Below are 19,778 nucleotides of genomic sequence, written 5' to 3' on the forward strand. Positions count from 1 at the left end.
AGAAGTCTTGAGCTATAGGTGCATCAATGAGCGCCTCATGAACATACGCATCAAGGCTAAATTCGGCAACATTAGCCTGATATGCGCGCACGCCCCCACAGAAGAGAAAGACGACAACACCAAAGATATGTTCTTCGAGCTCTTAGACAAAACATATGAGCAGTGCCCTAGCTACGATATTAAAATAGTCCTGGGCGATTTTAATGCCAAGCTAGGAAGGGAAGACATCTTTGGTGGAATAATCGGGAAGAACAGCCTGCACGACAACACTTCCGACAATGGATTCAGGCTCATAGATTTTGCTGCGGGGCGAAACGTAATGGTAGCCAGTACGCGTTTTCCACACCTCAACATCCACAAAGGAACTTGGTCTTCTCCAGATCAATCTACCGTCAACCAGATTGACCATATTGCGATCGACGCCAGACGCGCTTCCAGCATCATGGATGTACGAACTTTCCGAGGAACTAACATCGACTCGTACCACTACCTCGTTGTAGCCAAGGTAGCACTTCGGATTTCCAGACCCAAGGCAAGACAGGGAGGTGCTGGGAGAAGATACAACGTCGAACGGCTACAATCGCCAGAGATCGCCAAATCCTTTTCCCACCGAGTTACAAGTAACTTCTCTCGAAGTTCTCTGCCGCCAACACAATGTATCGAAAACCAGTGGCAACATTGCCAAGATGCAATCAGAGAAGCCGCCTCTTTTTGATGAGGAATGTCGGCAGGCAAATGCAGCCAAACAAGAGGCACGCAAAGCGGCGCTGCATAAAAGACGAGAGCTGCTCGTGAGCTCTATGAGCAGAAGAGGCGAGAGGAACGCCGACTTCTCAGAAGGAAAAAGAGAGGGCATGAGAAGCGTGCGGTCGAAGATGTTGAGAGGTATAAAAGCAGGAATGAGGTTCGAAAGTTTTATGAACAGGTGAAACGAAATTCACAGGTACATAAACCTAGAACCGAAGGCTGCAAAGACGAAAGTGGAAACATCATAGTTTAACCGGAGTCAATGCTGAGGATATGGAAGGACCACTTCTGCAGACTGTATAACGGCGATGAAGAAGTAAGTAAGTAAGATATAAAAATGAAAAACAAAATTAATTAAGCTTTTGATTTGTGTAAATGTTTTCTTTAGTGGCCTGCCAAGAGAACCGACTACAGAAGAGTTGTAAAAAAAACATGTCTTCTAGGGTTGGCCTATCCGTTTATCAAAATGTAGATAAAAAATGATAATATTTTAGGGAAAAAACTTAAAAAGTTACTTCTTGTCAATATTTTATTATTTACAATACGTTTTGTAGATCACTTCCATTATTTTATTCTTAAGCAAATTTACGTGTTACACTTCTAACAAAAAATTGACACCAACGAGATTTTCTAGCTGGGATACCCTAAGCTGCAATCTCTAATTTTGTTTAACAAGCCATTGAAAAACAGTGAAGACTTTGAAAAAAAAAGTTTAAGATCAAAATTTAAGAGTTAGTGACCGACTACTGGTGGTGGCCGACCTTTCGTGCAATTGTGTAAATGGTGTCCCAAAATGTTCGAAAGACCTCGACTAGGTGCCGACGATTATCAGAGATAAATACATTACGTTACGTCTATACACAACTTTGAGAAAATTTGTCTCAAGAGTCAGAACGTTTCTCGAAATTTCACAGAAATTTGTAAGCTCACACGATTGTAAGACATTTGGAACATTTCTTTTAAGTGGAAAAATAATCCTTACCCGTTTCGTGTTGCTAAAAATGAAGTTTTGCATGAGAGTGCAACTTGTTCTTATTTTTGAACAATTTACAAAACCAATGAAAAAATAAAAATTAAATAGGAAAAGTATGTCACTAACTTAGTGACGCAAAGTGTTTGTTTTCAAATAAGCAAAAAATACAAAAAATATGTATTTTTATCTACCTACATCTGTATCTAGTGTTTGCAGAAAGCTGGAAACAAAATTCAAATTGCACTTAGTCATCGCATGTGGCTTAGCTTTTTTTTTGAATTTTTATTTGACTGTTATGTACAAAAATGTAGATACACCAAAGGAAATTCAAAAAATTAAAATAAAAGATAGAAAAACAAACAAAAAAAGCGACAATGAATGGCCATTAAGTTGATCTTTGGCGCGATTTTTTCTGTGAGATTGTTTGTAAAGCTCGAGCCCAGAGATGGATTGGTTATACCTAAAGACGACGAAGACGTCCATTTTTGAGAGGAATTGTCTGTAACTTTAATTTAGGCAGAAGTTTGAAACATATTATTGTTATTGCAAAAGTTATCCCTCAAAAACTGTGTGAATTTTCCCAATTAGTTAAGTTTTTTTCTGGTTTAAGGCGCTTAATTTACCTCAGACCGACACTGAATTTAACTGATTTTCGCCCATTAAGTTAAGTATTTTGTCATGTGTGTTCTCCTAATTTACAAACAGACAAGAAGAAGAATGAACAAAATAAAAGAATATCTAAAGATTGTGTATTTTTCTTTTGTAAAGTTTGCTCATGCAGAATAACGAACAGTTTCTCGGAATAAGACGTTAAGTATTAATGAGAACCATTCAGCTTTTTGAAGTGACTCCCCTAAGCCGGCAATTTTTGTTAAGTGCTTTAAAGAATTGAAGATCTTTATATGTGTCGGGAAAACATGTTATGTGAACAATAACGTTTGAATTTATCCATCGAACTGTGTTAAACCACACAATTTATGTTTTCTATGATAGATAGATCAACTTTTAAAAGGTTCCTTCAATTTGCTTCCCAAAAGAGTCTGTTTCGAGTATCAACTGCTATTTTAAGTTAAGCATCTTTTTGCGATATATCGAGTTTTCTAATAGGGACTCACTAATCATCGAACTGTCAACTAGCAACGTCTTAAAAATTTTAACAGTCGGGGACTGCAACTGTCAGTTAACTCGAAATATTTTTTAATTCAACAATTTGAGTCTAAATATTCCCTCTGTGATGTTACGGTGTCAGAGAGGTAACGAGTTTCGATAATATCGCAGTCTTCCATAACATTGAGCATCGCTCAGACCACATTATAGCGTATTTTTAGAATCTAAATTAACATTATACAAGATCAAGCTGACTCATTGATTGGTTGGACAAAGTTGTCAAGTCTTTACTGGGTACCCATTAAATATGTATAGTTTTTATATTAATTTTATACTTTTTATTTTTCCAATTATACATTATTTAAAAAATATATAAAGATTTTATTAAATTTTAAAACTTTTTGCTTTAAAATTGGTAAATTAATGTTGGAAAATTGTTGTGAGAAACCTAACTTTTATGTTCCTTTGGAATTTTTTTATAACTGCGGTAATATTAAAGGGTAAAAAAATGTAAAATTTGAATACCTACATATTCAGGATTTTGTGTATAATGCTCGGTTTGATCCAATTTAAATTTATTTGAGACTGTGATCTTCTCCAGTAAATAAAGTGCGCATTGTGGGAAAAGTTTAGGAATTAACTATTGAAACTCGATCTGCGATTATGACCCTTATTGAAGAAGGCTATTCGCAAAGAGAAATCGCCACAAGACTGAAGACATCCAAAGGAGTAGTTCACAGGACCATTCAGCGTTACTCTAGTACCGGCGGTTTTAAGGATAAACCAAGGTCAGGACGACCTAGAGTTACGACGAAAACCGAAGATCTGCATATCATCACCATAAGCAAGCGATCTAGGAAGAAAACAGCATCAGAAATACGCGCCGAGATCAATGAAATCCGGGATAATCTGTATCAACGATACAACGAAGGGTAAGGCATGCTGGACTTTTTGGGCGCGTTGTAGTGCGGAAACCACTTCTACGACCCCAAAACAAGATCAAACTGTTGGAATGGGCCAAAACCCATAAGGATTGGACAGATGAAGACTTCAACAGAGTCTTATGCAGCGATGAGTCCAAGTTTGACATATTTGGCTCAAATCGCAGAGTGTATGCCAGGCGCAGTGCTGAACAGAAGATGCTACCAGACTGTTTGGTAACAACTGTAAAGCATGGAGGCGGGTCAGTAATGGTTTTTTAATTCGATGGAGTAGGAGATCTAACACGAGTGATCGGAAGAATGGATAAAGAAGTCTATAAAACGATATTGGAAGACCACGTTTTGGTATCTGCACTCCGGTGAATGTTTTGTATTCCAGCAAGACTTGGACCCGAAACACACTTCAAAACTTTGCCGGGGATACCTGAAACAAAAAGAAAATATGGAAAATCTAAAAGTAATGGTATGGTCACCGCAGTCTCCAGATATTAACCCCATTGAGCTCTTATGGGAAGAGCTTGACAGAAATGTCCGAAATCACCACATAACATCGGAATCTGCTCTTTGGGAAACTACAAAATTGCTGGAATAATATTCCACAAGAAAAAATAAAACACCTTGTAAGAAGATTGCCCAGAATTGTAAAAATAAATTATTGAATTTAAAGGAAGTTTTTTTTTTGATGAAAACTGAATTTAGAGCTTTTATTGGTTTTTTTAAATAAATAATTTAGGTTTAGTACAAAACTAGTTTATATTTTTCTATCATTTACAACTAGACATGCTCTTCAATTTTTTCACATATTATTTTTTTCTAAATCTTCAATTTAGGGTTTAAAACTCGATATTTCTCAAATTTCAGAGGTGGTCTCAAACTTTTGACCGGTAGTGTAAGTCTTCAATAATAGGCTTTTCACACCAATTCCAAAACCCGGTTTTCGCGAAATTATCTGTTTTCACCGAAAACCTACATACATCGAAAACTCAAGTTTTTCCATACATTTTTGGTAAACCACAAGTTTTCGTAAACCACAAGTTTTATATTTAAATCTCTCGAAGAGAAAATAAAACAAAAAAAGGAAACTTTGGGGAAGCTGCGTGGCAAATTTTGGGAAAATTTTCAATAAAAGCCGCCGGTGACTATTTGGGGCACTGGCGGTTCTTTAATGATCCTCCAGAGTTTCAAAGGCTCTTTGTTAAGCGAGGAACCGGAATTCACTATGGCTACTGGCGTAGGACCAGGAAGGCTTACTCATAGTTCGTTATGACGTTTCCAAGGGATGCGTCTTTGAACTCTTCGTCAAAAATATGTTCGACGCTTTTGCTTACTACCTGGAGAAAGAGTTTCCTGTAACTCCGTTCAATCACAAGAATTTGGGAGATATGAGAAAGGCGATAAGTTCATTTGTGGAGGAGAATAAGTATGAAAGAGGAGGCTAAGTCACAGCGGGCTAAGAAAATTTGCGCCAAAACATTCCACAATGTTGGAATCGTTGTTTCATTGGGCTATCGCAACTTGATGAACAGCGATGCTAACATCAAGAAGATCCTCAGTGCAGTGGACAAACCAGGCGAGTCCAGGAGGAATTGCAGACCCTCATAGCAGATTCAAAGGTCGCTTGAGATGAGTGTGATTTTGGTACGAATCAGGAACAAGGAATTGACCTTTTCTGCTCCGGCCATAAGTACCTACATAAAATCGTTCAGAATCTTCTCAACCCCGCCTATAAGTTGTTCGGACGGCTACAATATATGGCGATTCTGAAGGCAGTTTTGGCCAACAGCAGCAATAGTCATAAGCTCAGTATTTTGGATTGAATTAGTTGTGAAAGAAGAAGAAAATGTTTTAAATAAAATTAATTTTTACTGTAACAGTTTTGTTTGTTGTTGATTCTATGATATATTTTCTACACAATTAGCTTCTCCTTAGTGAACTGATTGGACCGGTTGAAGTGGACTAAGGGAATAGCTGCAGCAAAGCGAGCTTGTAGTTCTTGTTGGTTCATGTCGTGAGCCCATTCCACCCATCCCCAGAACTTCTGTTGAAACGCTTTTTCTAGACGAGGCAGTGTTACGTTAAAATCAAGAATTAATTTTATTTTCACAAATAATTTGAGAAGAACAAAAAATTTTACTCAAAAATTTGTGCATCAATACAAAATTTGACAGCAGGTGTTTAACAAATTTAAATGTCAAATGAAAACGTGTAAATGTTCATTGTGAACGATTTTCGTGTTTTAGAAAACAATTTGCCGAGAATTTAGTTTTGGGTTTGTTGTGAATAGGCCTTTTTCATCACTGCATTCTGCCATTTTCTTGCATTCAGCACGGTTTTTGTCATAAAAAATGCAATATATAATTTAATGAACTGTCAAATCAAAAGTATGTCCTTATTTATTTTAACTTGGCGGAAAAATATTTCTAACTTTGAAAATATTCATGTAGTTATTTATTAATGTTTAAAATCGGCCTTTTTTAAATTTTCTTTGTGTCATTAATGAAAAACTCTAAAATCAAACATTTTAATGGATTGACGTATTGATATATGTCACATCACTAGCGTCACAGTGGCCTCCATATCAAGTGAATTAATTAATTTATCCGAAAATTAAGCCACAATAACAATTATGATGTAGGTACCACTTCGAAGCAAATGCCTAACTGGAAAAAGATCAGGTACTTAATTCTGAGATCAAATTTGAAAAATGTATAGATGCCCAACTAACGTAACTTTCGAAATGTTTTAAAGATATACAATAAAAATCATCAAATTACCTTTTAGCTATTTAATATATTTTATTCAAAACCGGAATTATTAAAAAATAAAAAAGAAAAGAAAAAAAAAACAACTCTAAATCGAAAATTATTGAATTTTTAAAATATTTTATTTCAAGAACCAAGAACCTGACACTCCAGATTTCGTTTCGACGATAATAATTTATTTAAATGAGTTGTCTTACTTTTTAAAATTCCTTCAGCCACTGGTTGGCATTGAACCGCAAAAAAAAAAAATTTACAATAACAAAAATTCAGACAAAAATCGAGTTACTCACCTCTGCGTCGCGTCGACGTCGACGGCTAAAACGACAACGTTAACGAGCGACGACGGCAAAACGGCAACGACGATTCCATTAACCTTTTATCTTTTGTTTGACCTTAGCTTGAGTTTTCAAGTTCGGCATAGTCGCACTTCGTTCAATAATAATTTTTTGTTTGTTCAATTATTTTCTCATTTTGATATCTATATAAATATCTATAACGATGTATGGATACAAAAATACACCCATGTAGATATAATTATTTTTGTTTATAGATACACGTCGCGTCGCGTCGGTCGGTCGGTCGTCGTTTATATTTTCAGTGTTCACCATTAACATCACCTCTACTGTTACCTACATATTTCTACCCCTTACCCCAACCCTCCGCCCCTTCCATATTATTTTTATACAAGTTTTCGACATAGCTCGAGCTATAGGTTTGTTTATTTTTAAAATAAGTACATGGTGTTTGTATGTGTGAATGTTAAAGGAGCGGTAGCTATGGATAGCTTGAGCTCACAAATTAATTTCGATTAATTATTCTCAAGGTGGTTAAATATAAATTTCATTCATACTGCACACATTACATACAAATTTAACCAATTGCTCCTGTGCGTACCGTACCACCGTGCACAGTGCTGTCTTTTTTATTGAATATATGAAATTTGGCTACATTTTCCAGCAAAAAAGTAGTAAAACAAGTATCATAGAAAAGTCAACAAAAAAAACATGAAATATGAACACTAATCAATCAATGGTGTTTGATGAAAAGTCGTGTAAAGATAAAGGATATGTTTAAGAAGTTTTAACAAAATTTGAACTATAAACATTCTGCTTGTAATTACAAATTCTAAATGTGATGGATGCAATTTTATGTGTAACATGAGCAGGATCATGAAACGTTCCTAGTAATATTAGATTCCTTCAAGACTTTTGACATGGTTAAGCTTCTTTACAAGTTTTCTCCAAATGCGATTTATCATATCTGATAAATTATCGGATCTTTGGAAAATGCCAATGGAGTTCTTCAGGAATGCATTCTTGGACCACTGCTGTTTTCAATGCACGTAAATAAACTCCCTTCTATAGTAAAAACTTGTTCAATTCAGTAATACGCTGATGATACTTAATTATACATAAGCTGTCTCTTGCTTGGATACCAGTGGCTTGTATTAATTAGACTTGAAGCACAGAACTTAAGCGTTGATCCTACAATAATGTTTTTTTTTTTATAAATCCAAACAAATCCAAATGTTTAATAATCTTAAAGAGTAAGTAACTTAGATCTGTCTTACTTTCCATCCATTTTCTTTGATAATTTTCTCATTGAGTTTGTAGACACGGCAATAAACTTAGGTGCGATTTTAAACCACAATTTTATTTTGAAAATCACGTTCTTTAGATATAAGACAAGACAAATGTAGTTTTCCGGAGATTGTGGACAACGCAGTTTTTCACATATGTACTTTAAAATACGGACATTACTTGCAAAAAAAAAACAATCTCATTACCATTTATGACTTACAGTTGTGAAAACTTCTGTAATTAAAACTTTCAAAGGAACTTTCATAAGGTTTGTATTGGCAATTTTTATCAGACAGATCAAAGTAAAGGGTATTTTTTGAAAAGATTCAAACGCACATAATTAAATGTTATGGCCAGGAATTAAGCTTTATTACAAAGGTAATAATGTAACTGGCGATACGTCTAATTTTGAACCCTTTTTGTCGTTTAGGAGAAGTATGTCAGCAATAACAAGGCGAATATTTTCTTCCAAGGCGTCAATCGTTATATACGTAGGAAAGAGACTCCACGTAACCCCAAAACAAAATATTCCAGTAGTGATTGCACGATCTAGGAGGCAACGCCATCCACATGCCTTCTGCACAAGATAATGTGCTAACTAAAAGTTGAATTCAATAAATTGATGCGTTGTCCGAATTCAATAATAATATATACCAAGCTCGGAGTAGAGAACTGAACTGTAAAAAAAATATCTTTTTCTTTCAGAGCGCTTGGTTTGGGTTTCTTTTTTCAGTCAGAGCTACTTTGGAACGCCTTCTATGAACTCTAAATAAAATGACCGAGCTAGAAGTACAAATCTGAGCGTTACTGACTTCCTATTTTTTTCGTGTGGTTCTCCAGTGTATTTCATTAATATGTCAGAGAGCTTAGACTCTACTAATACAAACTGAGCATATTTCAAGTGACAGCTGTCAAAAGGACCAACTTCAAAACAAAAAAAAATATTATTATCCGATTAAAAACTACAAGTCTGAAAAATAAACCCGTTATACCATATACACAACATCTGCCTCCCAGACATTTAAAGTAAGATACAAAAAATTATACAATCCCAAATTTTCTGAATTCCGAAAATCCCTTGGTTGAGAAAATGTTTGTACTTTGCGGTAATTAAAAAGTTTCCAAATCTCCGGACAAATTTAATATTCAATCATTCAAAATCATAATGTTACACTCAAAAGCTTAATCTTGAAAATAATTAAAATTCTATATGATACGAGAAAATATTCGATGCACATGTAATATTTGCCTTACATTTAAATAACATTACATACTTAATTTTTTCCAAATAATTAGTTCTTACAATTATTTTTTCTAATTTATTGTGTTATTTTTGTCTTTAGGATTCTGTGTACAAAATCATTACAAATTTAATCGATAACAACTTAAACAACAATTAAAATCCACTTTGGTGTAAAACAAATTCTACCAACTTAACAAGTAGCAGAAATATTACTTTGTATAGTAGTAGTAATATATTCGACAGCTGTGTTTAACATAATTCTTTGAAAATCGAATAAATTAAGGTGCGATTGGGTATTTTTTTTTTTAGCTTTACCTAGAAAAATATGAAACAAAAAAATGTCTATTTATAAAATACTTAATTCCTCTATTCTTAACTTTTTTGTTTCTCCTTTAAACAAATTTGATTGCACCGTGCATGTGTGTCTCTAAGAAATTTGAATAATATGTTGTGATGGCAGAGCAGAGAATGGTTTAAAGCCCATACTAGTTCGCGTAGTTGTTTTTTTTCCTGAATGCTTAAAGACTATTAAATAGAACTTATTTGTATGGTTTGTAAACAAAAGATTATAAAAATAGGAATAATATTTATATTATAAAAGTAAGCACAAACTTCATTTACACAAGACACTAGAAATGCTGATTCTCTTCCTGGAGTATGTTGTCTATCAAGTTGAAATTTTTCATTAGCACTTTATTCAATATTGATTTAATTTTATATTTTTGCATACGAAGATAAAATTCTAAGGTTAAGTTTTCTTTTTTTTTCGTGAGTTAGATATTAGAGTAAGTTTAATCGCGTACCTAATAAACAAATCAATACGGAAAATTCTATGAGGAGAAACTATTCAAAGATATTGGAATTTTAGTTTAACAGAATTATCCATAGAATTTTGTAATGTGCGGGGTATTTTTGAAATTCGAACAATCTGGCACATAAATTAAAGCATTAAAGCAATTATCAACATAAATTAAAGCATTAAAGCAATTATCAACTAATTTCGACTTAAAATGTGATACTTTTGTTGTTTTTTCGTAGTAAAAGTTGAATTTTTGTTTATTATTTGGTTAATTTATAAATTAGTATATTATTCCCTAAATATGTCATTACAAAAATTTTTTGCAATCACTTAACTGCATTAAGATGTACGACAAACAACACAAAAAGGACACATGTAAGCGCTTCATTAATATTCGGTTTTTTGTTTTCTTTGCTGAGTTTGACATTTGCTCCGATTAACAATTGTTGTGTCTATTCAAGAGTACCGTTAAAATAAAATTTTGACTAGACGTTTGCATACATTTTTAAAACGATTTAGCGTAAGATCGTTTGGTTTTATTTAAAAAGTTAATCATAGGGCGCAAAGGAAAAAATGCAAGCTTTGAAAAAAAACTTGTTATTTTTCACCATAGTAAAGGTGAAACATACAAAAAAAAATTGCTGGTATTTTAGACATAAGGCCAAACACTGTCGGTGATATTGTGCGGAGGTATAAAAGAGAAGGAATGATCGAACCAAAGAAGCAGATGGGTCAACCAGAAAAGTTAACAATGAAAGAAGAACGGCTTATAGTAAGAAAAATTTGAGCAAATCCTAGTTTAAGTGCACCAAAAATTGTGCAAGAAGTTCTAATGGAATGCAACGGCACGCCGAACCATAAAGATAATGGTAGTGTTGTCCGATAAAAGCCATTTATCAATATGCGCGGTTAAATTTGCGAGGTAACACAAAAATAATGATGCAACTTGGTGGGATGATGTAATATTTGCTGACGAGAGTAAGTATAACCTCTTTGGATCGGATGAAAGAGTTATGGTGTGGCTCAAGCCAAATGAAGAGCTTAAAATCAGGAACACATAGAAAACAGTGAAGCATGGAGGCGAACACATCATGGTTTGGCGTGCATTTCGGCAAAAGGCATGAGAAATTTAGTATTCATCGACGGTATATTGAAAAAGAAATACTATTTAAGGGATCCTAAAAGACAAAGTGCTGAGAAAATGGGCATTTTAAGGTATTTCAAATTTTATCAGGACAACGACCCGAAGCGCAAGGCGTATGCTGTAAGGGAATGGCTTCTGTATAACTCGCCAAAAGTTATCCAAACACTTCAACAATTTCCAGACCTTAACCCAATCGAGAATTTGTCGGATGAATTGGACCGTGAAGTTCGGAAAAACCCTGTCTCTTCGATAAGCGCTCTAAAGCAACGGCTTCAAAAAGAATGAAGCAAAATAGACATTGAATACCTTCAAACAATTATAAAAAATATACATAAGCGGCTGGATGGAGTTTTAGCCAATTAAGGGTATCCAACAAAATATTAAAATCAATGGTAAGAAAGATTAATTAAAAAGTTTAAAAAACAATATTTATAAAGAAAAGCTTAATAACTTTACACACCCGGTTCAAAATTTTAAGCTCGGCCTTCTTATTTAACACAGCTTTAAATTTTAGACATACATTTTAAATGGGGATAATGCGGAAAATTAACCTTAAGCTTGAATAATTTAACAGGACAATTAGCCAAAGCATTGTTGTCGAGTCCTAAAATTCTGGTTTGAATTGAATTCCATTAAAGTCTGGCAATATAGAAAATCATAAAAAAGACAGAGTTATGTGCATCGCTAAAAGATAAAACAAATTAATAGAACATTTAAAAGCATGGTAGATTGGTCTTTAGTACATTTTTAATAATATTCTTACTCATGCCAAATCAAATAGGTTTGAGTTCGTATTTAAGTTTAGGTTACTACGGGTAGTGTGGTTACCTACGGGTAATGTGGTGGTAGTTAAAACTTATAACATTTAATAAATCAAGTGCATTAATTACACCACTTAAAAGTTCATGAATAGAGCCAATATCTTTATTAACCCTCCTTTGCTATAGAGTCTGCATTTGAAAAAGCTTTATCCGATGTTCATAAGGAGGAAAATTATAAGGATTGACCAAGGTAACCCTCATAAGGCGACGCGTATGAACTTTCTTGTGAATCTCTTAAAAAAGAGTTCATACCTGAGATGCATACTCAAAATGCGGGCTGCCCAAAGTATTAAATAGATCGAGAGTAACATAGGGATCCTGAGATTCTTTTTACCAACATTTAATAAATCCTAACATAGAGTTGGCTTTAGTAATGATCGAATTATTATGCTTCGTGAAATCAAGATTGGAATTTAAAAAGAACTCCTTGATCTTTAAAACTATGAACGCAATGTATTGAAAGCTTCGATGTATTATAGCCAAAGAAACTAGAAGTACGTTTTCTTTGAGAAAGTCATTGCATGATATTTAATTGGATTGATATTAAGCATATTTTTAATTGCACCAAATAAGTCTTCAAGATAAAAATGTTACTGTATCGTAAACAAAGGGTAACATCATTTATAGGGGAGCGTATCGGAATCCCGCTTTTTGAAATACCAAAAGAAAGTTTCAAAATCACGTCTTCTAAATTACCGAATTTTTGAAATCCCGTTTTTTTAAATAACGCTTATTTAAAAACGCGATCGATTACAATCCCGCTTTTTAATATCCCGTAAAATTCCGAAAATCCCGTTTTTTTTTTACAAAATACGTGCATTAAACTAAATGACAATAGCAGTCCAAGGTTTAAATGTTAAATTACTTGACTAAAATATAAAAATATCGGCGACAAGATCTTACAACGGATTTATATAGAACATTTAAAAGCAAGCATTTTTTACTATGGGAGGGGGTCTATCTCCCTCCGTTTAGGCAGGAGGGGTATTTTAAAAAAAGATTATTTAAAATGGAAAAAAATAGTTAAATAATAATGGCAATACTTTTTTATTTAAAGTCAACATTCTGATCTATTAGCCAGTTTTTAAATCAAGTCAAAACTACATATGTATGTTTAGTTTTTGAAAGAAAATAATTTTAAACTCAAAATTTGAGTAAAAAAAGTTAAAAAAAGGTTTGAAGTGTAATTTTTCAATACTCAAGATTATCTATTATATTATTGTTTTAATTTTAGAATGTATTACTCTTATTTGTTTTTGATCAAAAATTGAAATCTAGATGATTGTATGTCTTTTAGTTCTTGAGAAAATTAAAAATTACCAACAAAATAGACAAACGTTTTGGCTTTAAAAAAATGTATAAAACTTAGTTGTAAGTATTACCAATATTATTTAATAATTTTTTTTTGTCATGTAACGTACATTTTTTTTTGCCCCTACCGCCTAAACGGGGGGAGATAGACCCCCCAGTGAAAAAATACTTGTTTTTAACTGTTCTACATAGATCCGTCATTAAACTTTGTCGCCTGAGTTATCGTACTCTCCACTTGATTTGTTTTACTTTATATCTGTATTTATTGATACGTTATATTTGTTAAACCTCATTGATAGCTAAGATAAAAAATAGAGGTCCTAAATGATCACCCTGGAGAACTCCTGATTAGGCAATGAAAGGGATAGAGAAAGAACTTCTGGCACGAGTACGATAACTTTGGCCCCGAGATATAATAACGGTTTTTGGTAGAGGGGCTTAATACAAGCATTTTTTACTATGGAAAAGGGGGGGTCCTTTTTTCCCCCCGTTTAGGCGGTAGGGGCAATTTAAAAAAACATGTACTTTAAATGGAAAAAAAATAATTAAAAAATAACGGTAATACTTACAATTAAGTATTATACCTTTTTTTAAAGCCAACACTTGTGTCTAGTAGCTTGTTTTTAAATCAAGTCAAAACTATGCATAGTTTGCGAAAAACACTGTTTTAAACTCAAAATTTGGTAAAAAAAAAGTTAAAAATATGGTTTAGAGTGTAATATTTCAAAACTTTTAGATTATCTACAATTTTTTTTTTTAGAATACATTGCCCTTATTTATTTTTGATCGAAAACTGAAAACTAGATGATTTTATGTCTTTTAGTTTTTGAGAAAATTGAAAATAACCACAACTACTATTTTAATTTAATTCTTTTTTTTTGCTTCAAAAATCTTATTTTGATAGTAACAATGGTAGGTGCAAGTTTGGTTGTATGCAACAGTTTGGGCTCACTATAGGATTTGGGGTGGGTGCGAGTTAGGGTGGGTGCAAGGTGGAGAGGGTGAAAGGTTCGGTGAGTGCATGCAAAATTTCATATGCATCTAAATAAACTGGATATAAAAAAAGTAATTTAATTGAAATATTTTGTTTTGGTAATTTTCAATTTTCTCAAAAACTAGAAGACATAGAAACATCTAGTTTTCAGTTCTCGTTAAAAAATAAATAAGGGCAATGTATTCTAAAAAAAAAAATTGTAGATAATCTAAAAGTTTCGAAATATTACACTCTAAACCATATTTTTAACTTTTTTTTTTACCAAATTTTGAGTTTAAAACAGTGTTTTTCGCAAACTATGCATAGTTTTGACTTGATTTAAAAACAAGCTACTAGACACAAGTGTTGGCTTTAAAAAAAGGTATAATACTTAATTGTAAGTATTACCGTTATTTTTTAATTATTTTTTTTCCATTTAAAGTACATGTTTTTTTAAATTGCCCCTACCGCCTAAACGGGGGGAGATAGACCCCCCCTCCCATAGTAAAAAATGCTTGTATTAAGCCCCTCTACCAAAAACCGTTATTATATCTCGGCGCCAAAGTTATCGTACTCTCCCCGAACTTCTTATGCTAAAATGTGATGATATCTTGAGAAAGTTGGTAAAAAACTTTAGAATAATCAGTCGAGCTCTTGAAAGAGCTCTAGGATATTTGAACAATTATGCAAAAATGCAAGTGGATTAGTAATTCTCTAACGTTTTTGCATAAAACTATCTTGTTTATTACATATATTCTTGCTGTTCAAATTTCAACAATCACAAACAACTTGTTCAAAAAGTTTGGGAATATAAGACAGTTAAAAAATTGTTCTGTAATTACTAATGTTAGACTTGTTGTAATAAATACCTTCTTCCATATGGTTGGGAATTTAGATTTTCAACCATAGGGTGCGCCATCTAACGTATTTTTTGTTCGACTAGTGCTTATTTCTTGAATGGTAACACTTATCTCATGTCTAATTTGACAGATAATTAGTTTTATCCTTCTGCTAAACGAATATGGTCTTGTATATGCTTGAACAGCGCTTAGAGAAGATGCCGATTTTGCCAAAAAAAAAATCATCTTTTCAGATGAAGCGGGTATATAAACAAGCAAAATTGTAGCATTTGGGACACAGAAAACCCACACACATATGTACATTGAAAGGCCGATACACCTAAAACGAGTCAATGTATGGTGCGGATTTTGGTCCAGAGGCATAATTGGTCCATTTTTCATTTTGAAATGACCAAGGAGTTATGGGGCCATGTTACCCAAATTTTTGTTCACAAACATTGAAGAGGAGAATATTCGCAACATTTGGTTTCATCAGGACGGCACTACGTGCTAAACAGCCGAAGCTACACTCGATGTTTTTATACTATTTAAAAAAAAAATTATTTGACGGACCAATTAGATGTTGACTGCACATAAGGTTAAAATTTTTTCTATATTCTATTAAAGCTCTTTATTGCAGATGGCTTAATTACACATACATATGTATGTCCAGTTCCATAATGTTTTCTAAAACTAAATAAAACTTTAAAATTTCTTGTCACTAAATAAGTTTCTTTATTTCTACCTATACGCAATGTTTTACTTTCATTTAATGGCTTAATTGTATGACCACCACTGTAGGTACCATACCTATACGGTAGCATCAAACTTTAATGGCAGCATCTAAATATACATTTTTCAGCTTTAATTTAAGAGTACCTATACCTATTTTTTGACAACTTAAGTAGAGGTTACATGTAGTTAGGTTAGTGAGTACCTATTTTTCTAAAAATAAAAAAGAATAAATAAATGAAAATCTAAACACCCTCAGTTTCCTGTGAATGTTTGCAAAAAAAATAAAAATAATTCAAAACAGTTAGCCTACCTAGCGCTTGTCAGACTTTTTCGACCGACACTGTTATGCCAATCAATTCAATTCAGCTTTTTTTTAATTTTATTTCTTGTTGTGAGCAATAAAATGCAAGGAATACAAAATTTGTCGATAAAAAGAACAACCTAAACCTACCTACAAAACATCAACCCACCTTAATGGAGTCAATGAATAAAAACTAAAATAACAACAACAAAAACTTAACAAAAAAACGAGACAAAAAGAAAATCCCATAGCTCAGCAGCTTCATATGTATGTATGTATGTGTGTAACTAAATATACACACAACTCAAATACACAACACACCGAAAAAAAAGCTCAACAAAATGGCTGCCGACGTCGTCGTCGTTGATGTCGTCGTAGCCGTCATCCATCGGGGCATGGCATGACATGAAATAATAATAATAATAAAAAAAAGAAAAAAAAAAAGAACTAAGTTTAACATTAAAGAAAACGTGAACGGGAAATTATAGCAATAGATGCCAGAACATGGTACGGCACGTTGTCATGTGAAAGTGTGCAAATGTTTTGCAAGTTGTGCGGGGCCAAGGCGCTCACAGTGTGAATGACTGTGATGTGACATGTCTTTTTTCTTTTTATTTTCATACAAACAAAATGACAGTGATGTTTGAAAGTTGTATGACAAAATGAAAAAATGAAAATAACAACAAAATTAAATTGATAGGAAGGTTGTTGGTATTGTAATGTATTTTTGTTGTTATTGAATTTTGTATTTGTGGGCGAATATTCAATGATATGGATAAATTTGAATGTACATTTATTTGTAGGTAGGCTGAAGTAGGTTGATTTATGATGCGGTGTTCAATTTATTATTATTTGTATTAAAAAGGATACATTTTTAAAACAAAATTGAATTGAATTCAATGTTCTGCGAAAGTCAAACTTCATCGGGTCGCATCAATTTAACTCGGTAACAGTAGAATAATAGTTCTTCCAACCAAAAATTGAAGGTAACAATCCAATGCTTTGATAAAAATTGTTATTGTGTGGACATAATCAGAGGCACCTGTCTTAATAAAATGGATTTATTATTTTACAAGTTAGCAAGAGAATACAGAAATATTTTTAAAATTGATATTGTCGTTAAAGCGACTTATGATCGGTTCAAATGTCGCTTTTATACTTAGGTAGGTTATAAAAAGAGTTTTAAGTCAAAAGTGGAGTCATACAGGGCTGCATACTGTCACCAATTCTGCTACTGGCAGCCTTGACAGGAAACTGAGGAATAAGATGAACTCTAACAATACACTTGAAGCATCTAGTCTATACAGACGATGCAGGATAATGAAGCTCCATAAAATGAAATACAAGTGTGAAGTGAGAAGGAGAAATCGTGGGGCTGAAAATCAACAACAAGGGAAAAACTAGTCTCGTAGTTATTCTTTGTGATAAACATTGCTCGATAACCAGTATAAAAAGTAGAGAGTTTCGAGTATATTGGAAGTATTGTCTCTACTGAATGTATATCCGTAGCCGTATCGGGAAAACTAAGGCTGCGTTCGGGATAATTTCTAATGTTTAGAGTAACAACTCTTTCTCGCAGCACCTAGAAAAAACAGCAATGATTACACCGGTCGACAAGGCTACGTTTTTTTTTTTCTATTCCACAAAGAACACGTAGAGTGATGGTAAGAGTTGGGTCCTTGCGTTCAACAACTACTTGTGCCACCTAAAAGATGTTTTTTTTTCATAGGCAGGTACCTACTGTCTTTAGCGAGGAATTGACAATTCCTCCAAGAGTTAGTCTTGTCATGAAACGTGCTTTCCAAATTAGCCGTTCGGTTCGGCATATAAACTTGTAAGTCCCCTTCATCTTTAACATTTCTCGCACATAGGAATGGTAAGGAGTCTTAAGGTACTAGGCCCTTGTTCTCTTTGAGCTGTTTCGCCAAGTAATTTTCTTAATTTACAAATAAAACACTACTTTTTAAAATGACTATGATGTCCTTTATTCACCTTTAAGTTTATTTATTTTAACAAGTATTGAAATTATATCCCTTAAAAATGAAAAATACAAACAAAAACAGAGCTTTTAAGGCTAAGTTCAAGCTCGAAATATCTGTTAACAATAAATATTGTAGGTATGATGATTTTATAAGATACAAATCTCTCATTTTTTTAAAAATCATTTTAGTATCTTACTTAGTTCTTGGAAATTCTCATTAGTTATGAGCCTATATTTGAAGTTTTGAGAAAACAATAAATTTGATTTCATAATTTTTAAAATAGGTTTTTGGGTTAATTTTTAGTATACTGATTTTAAATTCCAACTTTAATTTTAACTACCTTTTTGCTCAAAAACAATATGGGTTTTCAACATTATTTTTGATGTTTTTAATACCTGCCTATACTTTAAATATTTGATATACCTAATAGAATTGTTAAGACGACAGTTTCGTTACGAAACCGTTTTGCCTTTTTCTGTTGAAAACCGTTTAAACACAAAAGATTTTGCATTTCTTTAACATTTGTGTAAGAAAATTCAAATCTAACAACTTTTTATATAAACAACATAAATATTTCAACTGAATGTTGAAGAAAAGAATAAGGTATAGATTTGGAAAACTAGATAAAAAGCTTTATATACCTATCCATGTTTTTTTTAAGAATTTTAAAAAGTAATAAGTATTTCACCATTATTATAAATAATGCATGAATCTGAACACGCCTAAAGCTTAAAGTCAGTTTACAAAATTGACAGTAATGAGAAACTTATGTCAATTTATTTAATATATCGAAACTTTCCTTGTCAAAAACAATTGTTAAATGAAGCAAGAAATTCAAAAAAAAATATAGATTTAAATAATGTGCTGCGAAAAAGGTACCTATGTAGGTATGTAGGTATATATCATAATGTTTTTGGTTTTAAATGATGTTTACAGAACGAAAAGACCAAGATGGTTTATGTATCCAATTGGTTAATAATATCAACGAAATTCCAATGAGGCCCTAGGTACCTTCACATATTTACCTAGGTAAGATACGAAATCTGCAGTAATGTAAGTAAGACATTTACCTTCCTATCAATTCTACTTTCCTTATTCTTTAAAATCAAAACAACTACGAATTGAACAATCAATATTTAATGAAATCATACAAAAATGCATATTTTTGTATCAATTTACCTACCTCCTACCCTGCAACTCATTTTCTTTTGCATCAACAAAACATGTGCATCATATTGAAACTTCCCTTTTCACTGAAGAAATTAATAAAAAAAAAAACAACACGAAACACATAGTTTTGTATGCAGATAGGTATGAAGGTACCTATCTATAGAAAAAAAAATACCGGCAGATAGTAGGTACTTGTGTACATTATACACTCAAGTACATACGTACATATACCTAGGTCGAATAAAGTACATAGGTAAGCAAAAAAAAATAATAAAAGCTGCTACATCATGATTCCTACAATAATAATTTCTGAAGATTAGAACGACATGAAATTTGACAACACACCATTT

The 19,778-nt window shown here is 32.8% G+C and overlaps 2 protein-coding genes across 4 annotated transcripts in view; one reads left to right on the forward strand and one right to left on the reverse strand.

Moving 5' to 3' along the window:
- The window catches only part of LOC129945205 (uncharacterized), a 198,597-nt gene that overhangs the window by 165,793 nt on the left and 13,026 nt on the right, over positions 1-19,778 (reverse strand). The window lies entirely within an intron of this gene.
- Positions 3,491-19,778, forward strand: part of LOC129945056 (jerky protein homolog-like) — an 83,133-nt gene continuing 66,845 nt past the window's right edge. The window contains exon 1 of the mRNA XM_056054717.1: positions 3,491-3,759. Within this exon, the coding sequence (XP_055910692.1) occupies positions 3,491-3,759 (269 nt within the window). The remainder of the gene's footprint in view (positions 3,760-19,778) is intronic.

This window comes from Eupeodes corollae, chromosome 2, assembly GCF_945859685.1.
Source record: "Eupeodes corollae chromosome 2, idEupCoro1.1, whole genome shotgun sequence".
NCBI classification, from domain to species: Eukaryota; Metazoa; Arthropoda; class Insecta; order Diptera; family Syrphidae; genus Eupeodes; species Eupeodes corollae.